The sequence below is a fragment of the Lactuca serriola genome, chromosome 8 (genome assembly GCF_051521515.1).
Source record: "Lactuca serriola cultivar US96UC23 chromosome 8, Lser_US96UC23_V15, whole genome shotgun sequence".
Classification (NCBI taxonomy): Eukaryota; Viridiplantae; Streptophyta; class Magnoliopsida; order Asterales; family Asteraceae; genus Lactuca; species Lactuca serriola.
Genome location: NC_136415.1, coordinates 249,131,365 through 249,153,864, shown reverse-complemented (window position 1 = coordinate 249,153,864; position 22,500 = coordinate 249,131,365). Strand labels below are relative to the sequence as shown.

Sequence of the window (22,500 nt, the reverse complement as noted above, 5' to 3'; positions counted from 1 at the left end):
CACCACCCTTCACACGAGCACAAATTGTGGATTAGCATACGAATGTTGTCTCTTTGGTCTTCAATTATCAAGTTGCAGTTAACTATAAATATTAGAGCATTAACTGATATATGGTTCTCTAACTTTCTATTGCTTGTCGGTCATGGATTTGAAGAAACTGTTCAAGAAAACTTTATTTGCATCCCCGATGATATAGTAATTCTTTTCACTGAAAAAAATAAGAAGTCATTGAATGCTTTGATTGATGCAATATATGTCCGTCTGAAGATGACATGTTCCTATCAAGCTAAAGAGAAAACAATTTTCAATTCGATATGTTTCGCGATGACAATTCATAAAATCAGGGATAAACAATTCCAAATGTTGGTATTTATCTTTCAAAACCGGTTTTATTGCATGACCAACTTTATGTGATATTATTCAGAGGGATATCACATGCCAATACAAAAGTATTAGTGAAGTTTAACAAACAATTCAACGACAGTGAAGTCTATACATCAATTATGGTGTATAAATAAGTGTTAAATGATTAATAATACACAATCTATCATGTGGTCATGTACATTTGTAAATATTTCCAACTTTTCATTTTTTAATTATTATTGATTGCGTTTCTACTAACATAACTCTTATTGATAATTATTTAAATGTAGTAACTATCTACTAAAAAAAACCTTTAGAAAGAAATTCTGAAAAAATTTATTCGTACCCGTCGCTTAGTGCCGGTAAACAACTAGTATATATATATATATATATATATATATATATATATATATATATATATAGACTCTACGATCCGATCCGATTTTTATACGGTTTGAAATCTTAAAAATCGTAAGTCAAACCGTTTAGTACGGTTTGAAAATTTCAAAACCACAAGCCAAACTATAAAGAAAAATATAAACCATAAAACCAAACCGATGACCGGTTTGGTCGGTTTTACGGTTTCAAAGCGAACCACGATCACCCCTAGAAACTATTATAAAATGTCACCATGGTATTTGTTGAAATGTTTTGTTACATGTTGATAACATTATCTTTTTGTAATTTACAAATATTTTTCAGTATTCCATTACAAAATTCATCGCCGAATTAGGGCTTCGGTTTCTGTTGGTGTTCCATTGGTATTCTGTAATTAATCACTGATATAACTTTTTGTAGGTAATTTTCATAGCTAACATGCAAATTAAAAAAAAAGGAAAAACTAGTTGATTTTTTGGGAAAACCAAAATTTCTTGGCTCATTGAAAAAAATCATCTTTTTATATTAAAAGTTGATGTTAACTTATTGATTTTTGGAAAAGTCAATAAGTTAAAAACTCCAATTCATATTTTGACGAATGGTTTTTGAATACTTAGGGTGTATAATCATCTCCAACTAGGGATGAGCAAAAATCGAACCGAAAACCGAAACCGAAAAACCGAAACCAAAGCAATAACCGACGGTTTATGTTTGAATTTTACAAAAACCGAAAATAACGGTTTGGTTCGGTTTTGACGTATAAAACTGCCCATAAAAACCAAACCGGCCCACATATATATATTATTTGTTGTAAAACATTATGTTAGTGCTATTTTGTCAAGGACTTGCCACGAAGACAATAGAAACACAAGTAGCAATACCGTCAACTAGCCAAAATATAAGGTGGTGAAATGTATATATAATCAATCTATACATATCGTCCTCCTCCATTCTTTGACATTACCACCACAAGATTCAGATCCACCATTAATGGAATTAACTGCAGTATGTTGTGTTCTTGGAGTAGCATCAATCTCTATGTTCTTTGTATGGAGACTTTCAAATTGGTTGTGGTTTGAACCGAAGAAGAAAGAAAAGCTTCTTAGAGACCAAGGCTTCAAGGGTAGTTCTTACAAATTCATGTACGGAGACTTAAAAGATTTGGTGCACATGACAAGTGAAGCCAAACTGAAACCGATGAGTGTAACTCATGATATCACTCCTCGTGTCTCACCATTCATGCATAAATCCTTTAGTACTTACGGTATTTATTCAATTCATAACCTTTACTATTGGTTTATTTAAAAATTTGGATCAATATCGTATCGTATCGTAGTAAGTAATATTTTTTTAAGATAAGGTTGACAATCAATTCCAAATTGTTATGATTCGTTTTAAAATTTCACGTATTCGATCTTACCATTCAGCTTGTCGTTTATGGATAAGAATTCTAAATTTGCACATCATGTAAATAATGAAACTTTAATTTTAGATATATTTAGAAAAAAAAATTAAATATCATTCTATCTTTTATTTTTATTTATATTATTACAAGTGTTATATTTAAATAATATTAATATATATTAATATATTTTCGTGTGGAAGAAACATAGAAAGATGATATAAAATATCTTAGAAAAGTTTTTGATTAAAACAATTCAATTGAGCTATAAGTACTAACTAGTTGACTTTAATATGCCATTAATGGCATTAAAATGTTTGTTTATCGTAATAATCTTATATATCATTTTTTTTAATTTTGCAAGAGAGTAGACTTTTTCATTAAATATATAATAATATTTTATTTTAAAAGTAATATATATATATATATATATATATATATATATATATATATATATATATAATATTGTATTCACCTCCTATTATGCAACATTGTTTCACTTTTCGTTTATATTTTACTAGGTGTGAGACCCGTATATTATATAGGTTTATTAAATAGATCAAAAATAATGTTGTGAGCAAGAAAAGATCATTCACACAAGTTTTGGTAATCACAAAAACCATGTTGATAAAAAATAAGTAACAACTAATTTTGTGACATTTGGTAAACCATATGGGCTATTTATATAATTTGGTCTTAATTAATCTATACTAATAAAATTAATTAATATGAATTCATAAATGGAATGTACTATCTATATTAATATACATATATATTAATTAATATATTAATAGAAAAAGAAATTCATAAATAAAAAATTATTATATACATTAATTAATATATTTATAAAATTAATTAACATGAGGTGTCATTCAATAATTGAAATTTGAATAAAAAAGAAACAAAACTATTAAAATGACAAGTGAATATTAAATAATTCAAAAAAATCTAGAAAATGACAAGTGTCAAAATCAATGAGAAGATGACATGTGACAAAATCATTGTTATTTATTAAGATAGATGTGTTACTTAAGTATTTACATCTTGAGCTTGCATCATCATAAGTTCAACTAGACATATGTTATAATTAGAAGTAAAATAGATTTCAATTACTTAAAAAAAAAAAAAAAAACCTTTAATGTTTCCATATGCAATAATGTTTTATGAATTTAACAATTTATATAACAATGTTTCACTTTTTACTTATATTTTTACCGGTTATTGATAAATATAGATATATTACATATTTTGATCTTTAATTGAAATATGGTTGCATAAATAAACGATTAACCCTTAATATATATAACTCAATGGCATTCTTATATATAATTGGAGTATAATTGTCCCTTTTACATATTAATTTTTCAAGTTGAATGTGTTATAATGATCAGATTGACTTGGACGTAATTGCATAGGTAAGAATATTTTTATATGGATGGGGCCAACACCAATGGTACAAATATATGAGCCGTCAATGATAAGAGAGATCCTCTCCGATTATTATCAATTTCAAAAGCCGAGAGGAGGAAATCCATTAACAAGGCTGCTAGTCACCGGATTAGCTGACGTTAATGCTGATCAATGGGTTAAACACAGAAAAATAATCAATCCTGCCTTCCATGTCGAAAAACTAAAGGTATTTTTTTTTAATTTTGTAATTTTTTAATTTTTTTTAAGAATCCACACCTCTTGTGTTTCTCACACAATCCGAGTAAACCCTAAATTAACGTGTTGAGTTGGAATTTTCCAAGAGAAATTAATTATTCAAAATTAAATTAAATTGAATGACACTTGCCATTATCAGTATTGTAAAACTTGCTGACTTGTCCGATTATTCTTCCGAGTAGTCGCTACTCAGCCCCTTACCGATGAAACTCGTTGAGTTGTCCGATTATTCCTCCGAGTAGTCGCTACTCAGCCCCTTACCGATGCAAGTTACAAAATCCCGAGTACTCCCCGATCGGCCACTTATTGAACTGAACAATGTTGTAAAACTCGGTCAACTCGGTGATTAATATGTATAATATACTTAATGATTTATTAATTAACACACACACATATGATTATTAGTACATATATATCTTAAATTTTCAGTAATTACCCACAAAGTGAGACCATTATGTGTTTTTTCAATTTTTGTGTATTCACATTTATCTAATTTTGCTATATATTTCAATCAACTTATGGTTTTAACTTATGATTTTGACATGTATAATTTCTCTAAAAAGTATTTCTACATGAATTACCAAATACGAGTACTCCCCGAGTACTCCCGAGTACTCGTTACTCAATAGTCGGCTGAACAGGTACCGAGTAACGAGTTCTACAACTTTGATCATTATCTTAAACAGGTGTGAAGATAATAAGAACAAAAAAAAATGATATTTAATTTTTCTATTTAATTGTGCAAATGGTCAATGTGGTTTGTTGAAAATTCTCGTTTTGGTTCAAAAATGTTTGTATTAGTACCAGTGGTCTAAAAGTTTGATTCTATTGCGAGTTTGGTCTAATTTTCCTTGAATTTTATAAAATGACAGATTTACATTTACTTTTTCTATATTCTAATTTTTTTTATTAATTTTCCAATTATCGTAATTAAAAGTAAAACAAAAAAGAAAATGTAAAACCTAAACTATACCCCCTCATCCCTTCAATCTTCAATCTCTCCCTCTATTATTAACTAAAACCACCGGTGCCACTGCTAGAAACCGGTGTCACCAACGGAAACCACCGTCAGCCAACATCATTGTCGATTACACCATCGTCTTCACCGTCGATGCCACCACCTTTAGCTCCACCTTCGGTGAAGAAGAAGGACGTCGACGATCTGAAACCCTAACTTGTCAGATCTTAAAACCCTAACTAGTCGTTAGATCTGAGAGAGACGAGACTCGCCGAAGAAGGAGCGAGAGACAAAGGCTACTTTGGTGGCTCGAGTTTCTAGATGAAGCTATCATTGAGTTGTAATGATAGCGACGTTTACAAATCTGGAACGTCATCGATCTTGAGGGTTTCTAGACGAAGCCACCAAGAATCTGAAATGCATCCTTACAAAGCCTGAATCGATAGATCTGCTGGCAATGATTCAGATCCTCCTTCGCCCAAATCCTCTTCCGTCCAGATCTGGAAGCCGATTTGTGGGATACCACCGTTAGAAGCAAACCTATCGCCTCTCAATGCCATTCGTCTTCTCCTCTGACTTGATTATTCCTCAGCAAAACCTAGCTCAAAGTAAACCGTCATTTGCAAATATGTTTCCATCATCGAAGTAGAAACAAAGAGTATGCTGGTGAAGGTTTAGATCAGAGGTGTTCCAGCACGCGCGTGCGCGCGCGCGAGAGAGAGAGAGAGAGAGAGAGAGAGAGAGAGAGAGAGAGAGAGAGATGGTGATCGGTAGTAGTGGTGGTGGTGTTTACCGGAGGGAGGATTGAAAACAATTTTTTTTTTAATTTATATCTGAAATATAACAAAATAAAAAAATAGAAAATGAATTAATAAATGACAAATCTGTCATTTAAAAAAATCAAAGTAATTTGGATCAAACTCGCAACAAAATCAATCTTTTGGACCCCTGATATTAATCCAAACCTTTTTGGACCAAAGTGACAATTTTCGACAAACCATATTGACCATTTGTGCAGTTTAATATTTTATAATTATATAATCCTATAAATATTAGGTGCCTATCATTTTGATCTCTCTCTCTCTCTCTCTCTCTCTATATATATATATATATATATATATATATATATATATATATATATATATATCAAGGTTGTAAAAATCGCTCGGCGGTAGCTCGACGGTCGACTGGGGTCAAACGATTAATCGGTTTGGCGGGGATTAATCGGAGGATTAATCGGGGACCATAAATTACTAATAAAACTATTTTAAAACTTAATATATCCTAAGAAAATATAGTATTTGAAAATTTAAAATTTTTAAATTTTGAATTTTTGAAATATTTGGTATAATATTTGAAATTTTGAATACTTAAAAATTTAAAATTTTGAAGTTTTGAAAATTTTGGTATAATATTTGAAAATTTGAAAATTTGAATTTTTTAAAATCTTCCCGCCAAGGACCGCCGAGGACCGCCAAGGACCGCCAAGGACCGCCGAGGACCGCCTAGCCCGAGTTTGACCGATATTGACCAATTTCCGCCTAGCACCCCTAATCGTAATCAGTTGCAGACCGCCTAGCACCTTGGCGCCGCCTAGGCCGATATTTACAACACTGATATATATATATATATATATATATATATATATATATATATATATATATGTATAGAGAGAGAGAGAGGTGGGTTCAATTGAGAAAATAAAAAAGATTGAGAATGGGGGAATCATTATCAGTCACTCATTTATATAAGCATAAAAAGACACGGTGGCAAACTTGTAAATATGTTAATAACCTTCAATGTCAAATACGTAACTATAGAGATTTCGATAACAGTTCGTTCATCCTCAAAATTTCTCCTCCAACCTTCAACAATCATCTAAATTTCTTCAACTAAACCATCATCAATGTCATCCAGTGTTAATCAATCATCAATATTCGTAGATGGGAGGTTCGTCGTTCAAGACAAATTTGCAACCCAAATTCATCAATTTCATCGATTTGTTAAAGTTTGGAACTGGAATTTCCCAGATTCGCAAACGAAATCAGTTGGAATCAGAATTTCTTCGCTGTTCATGAAATTGGAATCGGAGTTCTTGACTCGCAGTCACGGTCGACATTAAAGGACTCAGAATCGATACTCACAGGTTCCTAATATGATTTTCGAAAATCAAAATCAAAATGAAAAATCGATCAGACATAGGTGTCGCATCTGAAGTTGAAATCGGAAGTATATGATGATTTGGAATTGATAACTTTTAACATTTTTAAAATAGTTAACTTGTATGCACTCCAACTGTTTGATGAAATGCATAAACTAAATTACCACGTTATATTCATATATGAATATGTTTTCTCGCTTGAATCAGTATGATTATTAAAACAAAAAAACGAATATGCAAGTCTATATGTTATTCATATGTGAATAACATATAAAAATTATATATATTTGTGAAAACACATTGTAATATTCATATGTGAATATACTATGTAATATTCATAGGTGAATATATCATCTAATATTCACAAGTGAATATACTATGTATTATTCACATGTGATATACCATGTAATACTATGTAATATTCAGATATGAAAATATTATCTAATATTCATAAGTGAATATACCATCTAATATTCACAAGTGAATATACTATGTAATATTCACAAGTGAATGAATCGTCTAATATTTAAATATGAATATACTATGTTTAGTATATGTTGTATTCATATATGAATGATACTTAAAATGTAAAAAAAAAAAAAAAAAAAAAAAAAAAAAAAAAAAAAAAAAAAAAAAAAAAAAAATTAATCATAGTTTTTATTCATAAGTGAATAAGGAATGTACTGTAGAAAAAACTTGATTCATTTTTATTCACTTATGAATAACGATAGCTGAAAATATAAAAAAATAAATTTTTTATTTTATTTTAAAACTATATCAATATGGATGTCTATTTGTAGAGAATAAAAAATCATGAATTTTGGTATATTTAAAATAATTTTTCGATAAAATTAGCTTCTTAAAAATTAAAAAAAAAACGAAAAAGACTATGTTTTTGTATATATTAAGGTAATGATTAGCATAGTTTAAGTAAATATGTTTTGTTGGAAAACACATGTCTATTCTTTTCCCATTTCCGCTGGTACGACGGAGGCTTTTGGGGCAAAAATAAATGAGTGGCTGAGAATGATTCCCCCATTCTCAACTTTTTTTTGTTTCAATTGAACTCTCCCCTATATATATATATATATATATATATATATATATATATAGGGAAGAGTTATATGGAAAATGAATGTTAAGGGCAACACATATTTGAACCAATGAAAACATGACAATACATCACTTCCACAATACATTACTTGTGAAGAAATAAATGGACACATGTCATTTGATTGTTGGTTCCGGTAGATGTTGCCCTAGTTATTTGTTTTCCATAGAACTTATTCCTATATATATATATATATATTTCCTTTTTTTTCGAGCACTAGTTTTGTTTATTTAACTATGTTATAACGTTATAACGGTTTTAACCAAATCCAAAGTTTTTTTTTTCATGTAGATTTTCAAATATGCATGACTCAATTAAGATTATCCGACAATCTAACATGTTTAGTTGAAAATTAAATTGATCAACCGATTTATGTAACATACAAAAGTGTTGAAGTTTCAAATGATTTATTTAAATAGATAGTAAAATTTTCATCATGTGAGCCTTAAACCAGCTAGACTCATTTCTACTCTAATAATAATATGCCTTGTAAACATCATTGATATTTATTCTTCTTTTTGGTAGTATATGGTACCTGCATTTTATGTGAGTTGTTGTGAGATGATAAACAAGTGGGGTGAGATGTTAACAAATGAAGGCTTATGTGAAGTGGATGTGTGGCCTCATATTCAAACGTTAACAAGTGATGTAATTTCACGTACTGCATTTGGTAGCAACTTTAAGGAAGGAAAAAAGATATTTGAACTACAAAGAGAACAAGCAAAGCTAGTTATGAAGGCTGCACTATCATTTTACATTCTAGGATTAAGGTGAGTTTCTTTCGAAATAATATTTAAAACTCATTATCATCTAAGAAAACAATAATAAAATGCATAACTAGACACTTCAACTTCTCTGGCAATCTTTATTTAAGGGAAACATACATTCGAAGTGCATATATTTTAGGTTTTTAATGTTTATTTATGTAAGGGGTTGTCAAATTTAAATCATTATATATATATATATATATATATATATATATATATATATATATATATATATATATATATGTTTTTTTTTTGACAAAATATGCAACCGTATTTGATTGTAGGATTAAACTATGCTATATTGTAACGCGAAATATCAGTTGAAATATGGTTTCATAATTCATGCCATCTACATAAATCGATGACAATGAGAATATTGTTGCAAAAGTTTGCTAAAAGTGTAACAATTTTGCACATGTTATCACATAATTGAACGATTAACTAATGTTGCTCGTACTTTCGAAGATAGCGGGTTCAGTTGCAATATTTCATATTTTGGTCATTTGATAAGATATGATTATGTATTTCATTTAAAACCTACTTTTAATACATAAATTAAGAAAAACACATGGAGCATTATAGCATAAACAAAGATTGAACATTAGACATTAAGCTTATATATTTCATGTTAATTATTTATATCGTCAAAGCACCATTAGGGTTCACTATTAATTTATATTGCAAAATTTTGTGTCCATACTTATATGTGAGTTATAAGCTGTTTGTTTTGAAAGCATGAATCATGAATTATAAAAATAGTCGACAGTAGTTATTGATTTATACATGTTTTCCTTTATTTAGTATGTAAAGTGACAACATTACTGTATATTTGGTAGGATTTCTTTTATGCTAAATAAGTACAACTTAACAGATATTTTCCAACTAAAAGAAACAATAGCATGAAAGAGATTGACCGGGAGATGAAGACAACAATAAAGAGCATTATCGATAAACGAGTTATTGCAATGAAAGCTGGAGAATCTAGTAAGGATGACCTTTTGGGCATTCTTTTGGATTCGAATCAAAAAGAGATTGAAAAACATGGGAATAGAAACTTTGGATTAAGCATTGAGGAAGTCATCGAAGAATGCAAAATTTTTTACTTTGCAGGTCAAGAAACCACTGCAAACATGCTTGTATGGACTATGATTTTATTGGGACAACATACGGATTGGCAGACACGTGCCAGAGATGAAGTCCTACATCTATTTGGAAAAAGAAAACCGGATGTTGATGGGTTAAATCATCTAAAAATTGTAAGTTTATTATTATTATTTTCAGGATCTATCTTTACAAAAGCTTTAATCATATTTACAAAAAAGGAGAACACTCACATTGCTTAATACGATGAATTTCTTATCCGCTTTGAATGTTTATTGTTTCTTTTTGCAGATTAACATGATTTTTTGTGAGGTACTTAGACTATATCCTCCGGCTACAATAATAAGACGACTTATATATAAAGAAACGAAATTAGGAAACTTAACGTTACCAGCACATACACTAGTTGAAATAAACCCATTGTTTTTACACCATGATAATGACATATGGGGTGATGATGCAAATGATTTTAAGCCAGAGCGATTTTCAGAAGGTGTGTCAAAAGTGAACAAGGGACAAGCATCATATCTTCCATTTGGAGGTGGACCACGTATTTGTATTGGACAAAATTTTGCTATGTTGGAAGCAAAAATGGCGCTTGTAATGGTGCTACAATGCTTCTCTTTTGAGCTCTCTCCATCATACTCGCATGCTCCACACATTATAATCACTCTACAACCTCAATTTGGGGCTCACTTGATTCTACACAAAATTTAGGCAATTTGATGTGTGTTTTCTTGTTCATTATGAAGTATGTTATGTTAAATCTATTGTTACTTGAGTTTACTCAAAATTTATATAATTTATATTCCTTTATTTAACTTTAAAAGTATTTTTACAATGTAAATTTCGATATAGATTATTAATACTTTTATTTAGCATTAAAAGTTTTTTCCTAATTAATGTAAATTCGATATAGGTTATTAAACCTTCATCGTTGCAATTAACATTTTACTTTTTATATTTAAATTCTTTATTTTTTGTTTTCAACAAAATGACATTTTATTTTAGTATATGCACTTGCATACCGTATTTTAATGTGTTTAATCTGTAAGTCTTACAATCTAAAGTTCCAACCAGGTCATTGTTATTATAATGCTTTTTATATATCCTAAACAAATAACATTTTATTTTGTTCGTTGCTTTTTGTTAACTAATTAATACTTTTTTTTGTTTGAATGGTACTCGGATGAGTGTCTTCTTTTTAAGTATGTGGCTTTATATGGCATATAGATATATGTATAAGTTCAAATCCTTAACAACTATAGTTATTTCAGTTATTTAATAGAACAAAATCTAAATCAAAGTTTTGAGTTTTCATTTCATCAATTTTGACTTTAGTATTAAATAGAAAACTTATGGCATGGAATGATTGGATTGCTTTGGTTAAATAAAAACCGAGTAATATAGAATTTATTGGATTCTATGTTCTTTATGGAATTGAATTTTCAAAACGTTTTTCTATTAAGTCTACTATATGTTTACTTTTTTAAGTTATAAATGAGTATTTGTAAAATGTTCCTTAGAAGTCTCAAGATACTTTATCTTTCACGATTATGTCCATTTAAATCAATGAATTAAGTACGATATTATAATTAATTTGGAAATATAATGTGTAGATAAAAAGAAATAAAAGTACATTTTATAATCTCCAACAATGGTGGATATTGATTTTGAACCCTTTTATATGAAGTGGATTTTAGTTTGAACCTAGTTTTAGCTTTGTATGTACCTTAATCAATGAACATTTTATTTTGTTTGTTGCTCTTTGTTAACTGATTTAATACTTTTGTTGTTTGAATGGTACTCGGGTGAACGTCTTCTTCTTCTAAAGTATGTAGCTTTATAATGCGTTCATATAGCCTAAACAATGGATATTTTATTTTGTTCGTTTCTTTTTGTTAATAGATTAATACTCTTGTTGTTTGAGTGCCACTGTGATGAGTGTCTTCTTTTAAAGTATATATATATATATATATATATATATATATATATATATATATATATATATATATATATATATATATATATATATATATATATATATATATGGAAAAGTTCAATAGAGAACCATAATTATTGGTTCTTCAAGGAACCAATTTTTTTTTTTTTAATTTCTAGAACTTATTCTTTATCGAAAAAAAATCTAAAAATATCTAAATTCATATATTAATATTGTGAATATGAAAATTATTTTTCGGATTCACGTTGTGAATTTTCAAAGATTTACATTGTGGATTTGACGTTAAAAAAAATCAAATTTTATATCATTGGAAAAAAGATAAAAAGTTATGAATTTCTGTATTTTTAGTTTATTTTTTATAAAAAATAAGTTTTAAAAGTTTAAAAAAAGATTGGCGCATTGGTTAATTATGGTTCTCTATTGAACCTCATACTATATATATATATATATATATATATATATATATATATATATATATATATATATATATATATATATATATATATATATATATATATATATATATATAAAAGTCCCCATCCTTAACACCTATAGTTGCTTCAATTATTAAAAAAAATCTAAATCAAAATTTTTTGTTTTCAATGCATCAGTTTTGACTTTAGCATAAAATAAAAAAAATACCGATATGGATTAATTTGATTGCTTTGGTTAAATAACAACCGAGTAATATATAATTTATTGGATTATATGTTGTTTATGGCATTGAATTTATAAAACGTATTTCTAGTAAGTGTACCAAATGTTTACTTTCTTCAAGTTATAAATGAGTATTAGTAATATTTTTCCTATAAGTCTCACGATACTTTCACTAATATGTCTAATTAAATCAATGAATTAAGTATGATATCGTAATTAATTTGGAAATACAATGGGTATATAAAAAGAAATAAAAGTATATTTTATGATCTGCAATAATTGTGGCTGTTGATTTTGAACCCTTCGACATGAAATGGATTTTAGTTTGAACCTAATTTTAGGTTTTATAAACTTTATTTGAATTAAAGAATTTGTCATATTATGGTAACTGCATGGTCTAACTTATTAATTTATTTGTACTTCAAGTTTGGAGATGATTTAATTTTGATTTTCAAGTTACAGCATATTTTGTAGTTCAAGTGATTCAAATTAATAACGAGCAAGCTTTTGATGTTCAAAACCATTGGATCTTTACATTAGAATCTTAATGTTTTTATGTAATTATGTGTATAAAGAGTTAGAAACGTGTAATAAGATTTTGACTTTACACAAAAATCAGCCAGAATTACGCATGGTATGAATTTTGTATAAATTTTTGCAATATGGCCATGCCTGGAACATGGATATTTATGTATGCAATATGGATATTTATGTCTACAATATGTTTATGTATGTAATATGGACATTTTGACTTTGTTTAGTTCAACATAAATGTTTATGTAGCTTCCTTATTTGTTCTTTTAGGCTATTTAGTTGTTTATATTAGATAATTAGGGTTATAAGTCGTGTTTAGACTTAAGTGTATGTAATTGGCATTGGTAAAGGGTATAATTATTAACCATCGTAACTGCTAGGTAGTTAGTCAACCCTAGAATTAGAGGGAAGCGTTTGTAGGGATCAAGGTGAGTTATACAAGGAGTACAAGTCCCTAAACTTACTTTCATGATCTGGTTTTCCATTGATTTCATATGATATTCTTACTATATGTAATGTTATTAGTATAAATAATTTGAGCAATATACTTTTGGAAAGGATTCATTTACTTTGGAAAACATTGAACTGCATTGGAAATGTTTTGAGCATCTTACTTATTTATTCACTTAGGATGAGAGATTATGAGTAACACTCATGATATCCATACGAGATTGACTATTATAATGGCATTATCTAGATAAGCTTATGGTGCGTGTGTGATGGTTTGTAAGTAGCATAGTTTGGAGGTGTTTGAAATATGTTGAGCGGATAGGTTTATAGTACATGAGCCCGATATAACCACTATTATGGGCATAGGCCTTGAAACTAACTTCGAGACGGAGAATAAAAGAATATACATTGGCTATTTGGTTTATTGATCATGATTTACACCCTTTATGGATCTATTTCATATTTAAATGAAATCATAATTCATATTTACATATAATCATATACGAAAATTCCAAAAGAATATTTGGAATTTTTTTTACTTTACTAAACTATGTAGTTAGTAATGTTGAACCTTTTGGATTATTTGACTTTGGATTATGTTGGGTTTTATTCAAAATCGTTTTCACAAAAAACGCTAAATACGATAATGGAAGCATTAAGACTTGAATAATTATAAAACCATTTTACACCGACCACCGATCATTTTGAAAACATGGAAAAATTAAATCAACCATAGAAAAGAAAATAACTGCAACCTTTTAAGCCTTTTATTATCATAGGAGACTGGAAGTTGATGAAGTGATCTAAAAGACTCAAAGTAGAGGCTCTCTACAGATATCCACCAAGCAAGAGTAAACCATTACGAGATACTAGTCTTCACTTGTATTAAGTACTTTTTAAGCCTTGAATAACTTATACCAACTAATTATTAAAAGGAAAAGCACATTAAGAACCTAATTCCACACAACATTTCCAAGAGAGAGGAAAGGGAAGAACCATAGAAAGTTATGACTTTCATGAGAGAAAAAGGGAAGAAAGATTAGCCAACTAAATTAGCAATGCATTCCTTTTTATACTAACTCTTAGATATGTTGCACCTTACCTGTATAAAAAGAAATCATGGGACATAGGACAAGCATATGCTAGTAAAATGGAAAGAGAACAAGCAACCTCATCCTATCAAGGTATAAGTTTGATTTTGACTATGAATAAGTCAAAGAGATTTTGTATTTTATTATATATTTTATTATGCATTTCATATTTTATATAAATAAACTAACTTTATATAAATGAACCTCAATAGGTCTAAAAAGATGTACACAACATATAAAATCATACTTTATGATTTACTAGTTGTTTTACTTTCTTGAAAATATCATTTCCATAAATAATAATTTCCCAATTAAATACAAGTATTTATAATATTTATTAGTAATCAACTAATCAAATTCTAATAAATAATAAGTAGTACCTGATGGGTTTTAAACAAACAATCATATGTGTGCATGTAACCCTAGAATTGGATCTATGTTTTCACTATTAGATACACAACATTATGAACACATAAGGAAACCCTAATATGCCTTAGTATTTTTCGAAATACACATAGAGGGTTAGATCACATACCTCTTGTTGTTATATTGTAATAACAACTCAAATCTTCAAACCCTAAGTCTTGAAAGCAAGTACCACAAGTGTAGTACCTCTAATGGCTCACAAACACCAAGAGCAAATGGAGAGACAAGAGAGAGAGAGGGAGGAGGTATGAAATCGGCCCTAAGAACCCTTTAGGAAGGCATGGACGAATTCTTATGGCCTTAGGGGTCTTTATATAGGTGTAGAGATTAGGGTTTCAGTCCTTATCCTTATCTAGTTGCTTGCCCACCAAGTAACCATAAGATAAGCCTTGAAAACCCTTATCCTTATCCTTTGGACGATTTCAAGGATATCTTATCCCTTGAATTCGTCCACCCTATATCTAGGATAACCATTACCCTATTTTGTAAGTATCACATATTTACAATTCAGCCCCTCTAGTTTAATTAATTACACTTGATCACTAAATTAATTCTTAATTAATTATTGACCAATATTAATTAAACAAATATGATTTATCCTTTAATATATTATTCTTATAACATCATAATAACCTCTTTCTCTATTATTTCTCCAGTCAAGTTGCTTTGGTGAAGGCAACCCAAAAGGACCAGCACAATCGGGTCAAGTACTTGACAAATATGGTTACGGGCTTAGACACTAATCCAACAGTAACTTGCTACAAGGTATGAACCTAGAGGATCATATGTCATTAGAAAATATAATTCTATTATGATTCTTTTGCATAAAGATATTTCAATCTCCCACTTGCACAAGACTCGTTAGAGGATAATATAGATAATGGTGAACATATAACAACATTTCATTGCATGAAGAAAATGCCATTCATCAACAGTCAATTCCTAAAAGGTCAAAGCTAAAATTGATGTATAATGTAAGTTTATCAAGTATCCCTTTGTTGCAGACATCCTGGTGAACATGAGACTTGGATCACAATCATTCTCATTTGGTGTTAAACTTTGGGTAAAATGTGTTGGATGTCTAACTCTCAACACATAAGAGGAACAAATCTAATCCCGACTACATACACCTCTTTTATAGTTTGTAGCAGACCTGATAATGATCTTTAAAACTGCTTGTTCAAAGAACAACATTTGGCCATATTAAAGCACAACACTCCGTGCACTCAATTTATGAACATGTATCTCAGGTATTAAGAATACAAAGATAGTACATTTTGATGGGTTTTGAGCACTCTAACAACGTTAAGGTGCACATACAACCCTAAATACTTTGGATCTATGTTTTCTCTAATTATACATGCAATTTGATTTTCCAAAGCATTATCCTAACTAGCATGAAAAACATGGTTACTTGTATAACAAAACTAGTTAGTTGACATACCTTTTCTTGTAGCTTGTTTCCTTTTACCTTTAAGAGCCTAGCACCCCAAATGTGATGCCTCAAATGCTTTAGACAACACCACCAACAATGGAGGACTTGAGAGAGGATTACTTGCACACAAAATCGACTATGCTCTTCCAAAGATCACTAGGTCCTGATTTTAGTAGCCCAGGGTCTTCTTATATAGCGTGGCTAGGATTAAGGTTACATCCATGTAAACCCTAATGTGCATGACTTTTCATATTACTTAGGATCCATGGGTTAAACCTCCATGGACTATCCATGGACTACCATATTGGTTTAGCCCATCTTAAATAACCATAAGCCCACACCATAAGAATGATTGATTTACCAAATCAACCCCTTATATTTAATTAGTCATTTTCGATCACTAAATTAATTCCAAATTAATTCTTGATCAATACTAATTAAATAATAGTATGATTTCATATTAATATATTAGAACTTATAATATATTAATAAATCATAAATATCCTCTTCTCAAATGTCCATCCTTACAAATTGTTCTGGTGACATGCAACCCAAATGGACCATGCTACTCTCAGGTCAAGTACATACGAATTATAGTTATGGGCTTAAACACTAAATCCAACAGTCTCCCACTTAGATAAGTCTAATAACTATAACTGCAAGTACGACTTAAAACACCGACTAGCAATCGTAGCTCTTAAAAGCCTCTGTCGAATTGTGACGCGCCATTTTAGATAAGTGATCATATAATCCTCTGTTCTCAAGATATCAGCCAGACAAGTACATGGAACAACGTCATAATTATTGTGTAGCAGTTTGTTTCCCGATTTCCGATTTGTTTGACATAGAACTTAATCGAACACATCAATTTAGTTCTGACCGAGCCCGACACATAAGTCAAAACAAAATCATCGAGGGGCCCATGATATCTCTTTTAATCCTCCAAGGACTAAAAGGAACAAATAAACTTCGACTCATATGCTTGTACTAACTACTCGTTAAATTGTACACAACAACATGTTTTATAGCATCAAGTTACTGATGTTGTTTCGTCCTATCAATGTACAACCAACTCATAGTCAACAACTCATATCTCTTGGTTTGAAGACTTATATGATATTATCGTCTCACAATCACTCGATATAAATTCCATGAAGTAATACAAATGAGCGTGGTTTTAATCGAATACTCAAACCTTATGAGCACTCATAAATGTTGTAGCAATCCTTTGCTATGTCTAATACACTTCAGACAATCTACAAGCCAAATTCATGACAGTCTTGCCTCAATACCTACTTCCAAAGTATGATTGACTGTGGATAGTTTGAATAATATAATTATTCTGGAAGTCAAAACATGCAAAGTGAAACAATAGTAAATGATTGACAAAAGATAGTAACATTACTTATAAATAAAAAACACCTTTTATTTGATCATCAAATTTCAATTACATTTCAACTATTACAAGTTTCAAAACTATCTAATCATTAAAACTACTATCGTCCTTCAGCCCGATGTGCCTCACATGCTGTAAGTGCTTAACCCTATTCAGTCCCTTCGTGAGGGGATCTGCTGGGTTCTCCTCTGACGATACCCTCTTTGCTACGAGGATTCCTTCTTCTATCCGATGTCTTATGAAGTGATATTTTCTGTCGATGTATCGGGATCTACCATGATCCCTTGGTTCCTTGGCTAAGGCAAATCGACTCTCGTTGTCACAGAAAATCTCCATAGGCTCCTTTATAGCTGGTATAACTCCAAGGTCTCCGATGAAGTTCTTCAGCCATATTGCCTCCTTTTTCTCCTCGCTTGCTGCTATGTACTCTGATTCGCAAGTTGAATCAGCTACTATCTCCTGCTTGGAAATTTTCCAAGTTATTGCTCATCCATTCAGGGTAAATACCCTGCCCGAATGAGAGCAGAAATTATCCCTGTCGGTCTGAAAGATGGCATCGTTATGCCCTACCACTCTCAATTCATCACTCCCACTGAGGGTAAGGCCCCAGTCCTTAGTCCTTAGCAAGTACTTGAGAATGTTCTTTACCGCAGTCCAGTGAGCCTTGCCATGATTCCCTTGATATCTGCTGACCATGCTCAAAGCAAAGGTCACATCAAGGCGAGTACAAGTCATAACATACATGATCGAGCCAACATCGGATGCATATGGTATTCGACTCATCTCAGCTATCTCAGCCTCTATACTCGGACTCTGAGCTTTACTTAGTTTGGCATTGCTCTGCATCGGTAAGTCACCTTTCTTGGAATCCTGCATGTTGAATCTTTTCAACACCTTATCCAAGTAGGTACTTTGACTAATTCCAATTAGTCTCTTACTCCTGTCTCTCAATATCCTTATCCCAAGAATATAGGAAGCTTCTCCGAGGTCCTTCATAGCGAAACACTTCCCAAGCCAGGACTTAACCTCCTACAAGGTTGGGATGTCATTTCCTATGAGAAGTATGTCATCCACATACAACATCAGAAAGCTAATTGTAATCCCGCTAGATTTGAAATATACACAAGACTCATCCTCGCTTCTCTAAAATCCAAACTCTTTGACTTTCTCATCGAAACAAAGATTTGATCTACGAGATGCTTGTTTCAATCCATAAATAGATTTCTCAAGCTTACATACTCTATTAGGGTACTTTACATTGACAAAACCCTCTGGATGACTCATGTAAACATCCTCAACCAACTTTCCATTAAGGAAAGCGGTTTTGATATCCATTTTGTAACATCCTGAGATCAGGTATACCTCGTAATCCTTGGTCTTTTGAGTATTTGCCAATTTTAGTCCCTTTATGAGAAAAGGTGGTGAATGAGTATGCGAGGCGTACGTGAGTGTCCGCTCAGCGTACTCATATGCATGCTTTTGACGCGGAAGCCACCTAGTAAGTTGGGCGTACTAGGATTAGAGTGAAAACCCTAATTTAGGGTGAGACCCCTATTTAAAGGATATGATGGCCTCATTCCTGGCCACCATTCTCAGTCACTAACCCTCCTAAACCCTAATTTTCGTTCTTAAAGCTTGTTAGTGCATTAGAGAGCCTTGGGAGCATTCTTGAGTTTCTTTAGAGTGAAGAAGGAGTCTTGAAGAAGAAGGAGTGGGATTTCAGGTCTTGGATCTGGGCTTATCTTAGTGTAGAGCTTCATTTTGAGGTATAAAGCTTAGAGCTTTCTCACTCTATTGGTTTTTGCATCTTAGTAGAGTATTCTAGGGTTTTGTCCCAAAAGATGGAGACTTTATGTGATATTGTACTCCAGAGACCATGATCCAATCCCTTTGAGTATATTCAGTGGTGTAGAGTCATAAAAATCCTATCTTGGACGTTGGGATCAATCCATGCATGAGATATGTGCTTTTTGTCATAAGAGGGTGAATGTTTTGTGTGTTCGGGACCTTTCCATCCATGCAAAGGCTTAAAGTCCCTGCCTTTATGGGTTAAGAGCTATTAGAGAGTCTAGATCTGAGATATGAGCCAAGGTGTTAACTTTTTAAGAACAAAAAAGTGAGAAGGGTGAAACTTGAGCGTACGTCGGGCATAATTCCAGTACGCGCAGCGTAGGGGTCGCGCATCCCCCATATCTGCCTGGCAGCCGAGTACGCCCAGGGTAAGGAGCTGGTACGCGTGACGTACTCCCTATCGTTGACTTTTGTTGACTTTTAGGGTTTGGGTCAAATTATAGACATTTAGGGCCATTGAGGGGTAAAATGGTCTTTTTCCCTTCTGTAAAATAGTGTAGCCTATTGAGAGTCGTGATTAATTTGGGATAATTGTTGTGTATGCTAGGCAGAGGCTAGACCGGTGGTTTGAGTTCGAGTTTTGCTGACTTCTTGCAAGGTGAGTCTTCTCACTATACTTTCCTTGAGTTACCTTGTGTGATTGAGCTGATTATTGTGATTATTTGTGTATTTGATATTCAACATTATGTCTTTGTGATTTTATGTCGAGTATTGTTATTATGAGCTTGCTGAGTTGGGACCGGAGGGTCCCATTGAGACACATTGACTAGGGGGTCTTATCGGGTTATAGCCTAGAGTGGCTAATGAGTTGTATGTGGTATTTTGGGGAGCTCACTAAGCCTCGTGCTTACCGTGTTATGTGTTATGTGTTTCAGGTAGTTCCGATTATCGCGGGAAGGCCCCTGGTTGATTGTACACACACTCGCATTGGAGATATGTCTTGGAGGATCCTGGTATATGTGATAAACAACTTTTGATAAATAAATTGTATTAATGTTGATACTTGAGTAATTCGGGAAATATGACATGTGATTTTTATGTTTAAAAATGAAAAATCTATTTTGAAAAATTTCGGTGTTACAAGTTGGTATCATACTTGGTTTGAGGGATTCGGATGCACCTCCGGGTGTGTTTAGACTCAAACTAAGGATTTGAGGAAAAACTTTCAAAAGAAATGATTTTTCTAAAAAGAGATTTAAGAGAAAACGAGTTGGAGCGGTGTGTACAATCAGCCAGAGCCCGAATGGTGATTTCCTAAGCTACCCTTACTTTGTGATATGAGATATTTCAAATGTTCTGTTAGGGTTGCATGAGATAAATTTTGGATTAGTGTCTAAGTCCATAACTATTTTGGTATGTACTTCACCCGATGGTGCATGGTTCTTTTGGGTTGCCTTCACCAAAGCAACTTGATTGGAGAAATAAATAGAGAGAGAGGTTATTATGATTTATTAATATGTTATAAGAATAATATATTAAAGGAGAAATCACATTTGTTTAATTAATATTGGTCAATAATTAATTAAGAATTAATTTTGTGATCAAATGTAATTAATTAAACTAGAGGGGCTGAATTGTAATTATGTGATAGTTGCAAAATAGGGCAATGGTTATCCTTGTTGAAGGATGGATGGATTCAAGGATAAGGATATCCTTAAAATCGTTCAAGGTCCAAGAGATAGGGATTTTCATAGGCTTATCTTATGGTTGCTTGATGGGCAAGTAACTAGATAAGGATAAGGACTGAAACTCTAATCCCAACCCTATATAAAGACCCCTAAGGCCTTAGGATTTCGTACACTTGATCCCTAGAGCATCTAAGGACGAATTTCTACCTCTCTCCTCTCTCTTTATACCTTCTCCACTTGCTTATGGTGTTTGTAAGCCATTAGAGGAGTGACACTTGTGACTCTAAGCCTTCCAAAGTCAATTCAAGGAGATTTGGGATTGTTATTGCTACATAATAATCAATGTAATATCTTAAACCTAATTACATGTTAATATTGATTCCCATATGCTAGAATTAGGGTTTATAGCCTTGGATAACTTGCATGTACAATAGAGAAACCTAGATCCAAGCATTAGGGTTTGTATGAGCACATAGGATGTCTTATGACCAAAACCCATCAGTGGTATCAGAGCCTAGACTGGTTTCAATTGTATTGATGCATTGTATATCTGAAAAATTCATTTTTTGATGTTCTGGAGGCTGGACTCGCCGAGTCCATAGCTGAACTCGCCGAGTCCATGCAGACTCGACGAGTCCAAGCCTGACTCGACGAGTCAACTCATCAGATGGGGATATTTTCGCGATTTCTTGCTGTTTTTGATTATGGATAGTTACCTTATCATGTTAGATCAATATAAATCCAATTTTATAATATATTTGACTATATTCTTGATCTAATTGAAGATATTTATCAATTAATAAGATAATTGTTTCCTTATGTGATAATTGTTTAATTATTTTGACTAAATTGATAAATTGTTTTGCAAGAAATCATTAAATAAATCAAATATGGATAATTATGTGATTAAATGTTAATTTAAATTATTTGTTATTTGATCCTTGTTGTTATGAAAAGTTTCATATTTTCCCCTTAGGTTTTATAGTTCACTACTAGAAAAACAGCCTTTTACGACGCGCAAAACACGACGCTCTTTGATTTATGTTACGCATTAGAGAGCGACATTAAAAAAGCGCCATCTCTTCAAAAATTTTAAGAATTTAGGTCGCGCATTACTGAGTGCCCTTAAATTAGTGTCTCACGAAAAGAAATTAAAAACACGG

At 31.4% G+C, this 22,500-nt stretch overlaps 1 protein-coding gene across 1 annotated transcript; it reads left to right on the top strand.

Annotated features, from left to right (window-relative positions):
- The first annotated feature begins 1,694 nt into the window (after nucleotides 1-1,694).
- On the top strand, nucleotides 1,695-10,727 carry LOC145065818 (cytochrome P450 CYP72A219-like). Its single transcript, XM_079012907.1, has 5 exons — nucleotides 1,695-2,005; nucleotides 3,559-3,779; nucleotides 8,564-8,808; nucleotides 9,677-10,061; nucleotides 10,198-10,727. Exons 1-5 carry the CDS (start codon nucleotides 1,732-1,734, stop codon nucleotides 10,621-10,623), a joined length of 1,551 nt encoding a protein of 516 aa, XP_078869033.1. The 5' UTR covers nucleotides 1,695-1,731; the 3' UTR covers nucleotides 10,624-10,727.
- The last annotated feature ends 11,773 nt before the right edge of the window (nucleotides 10,728-22,500 follow it).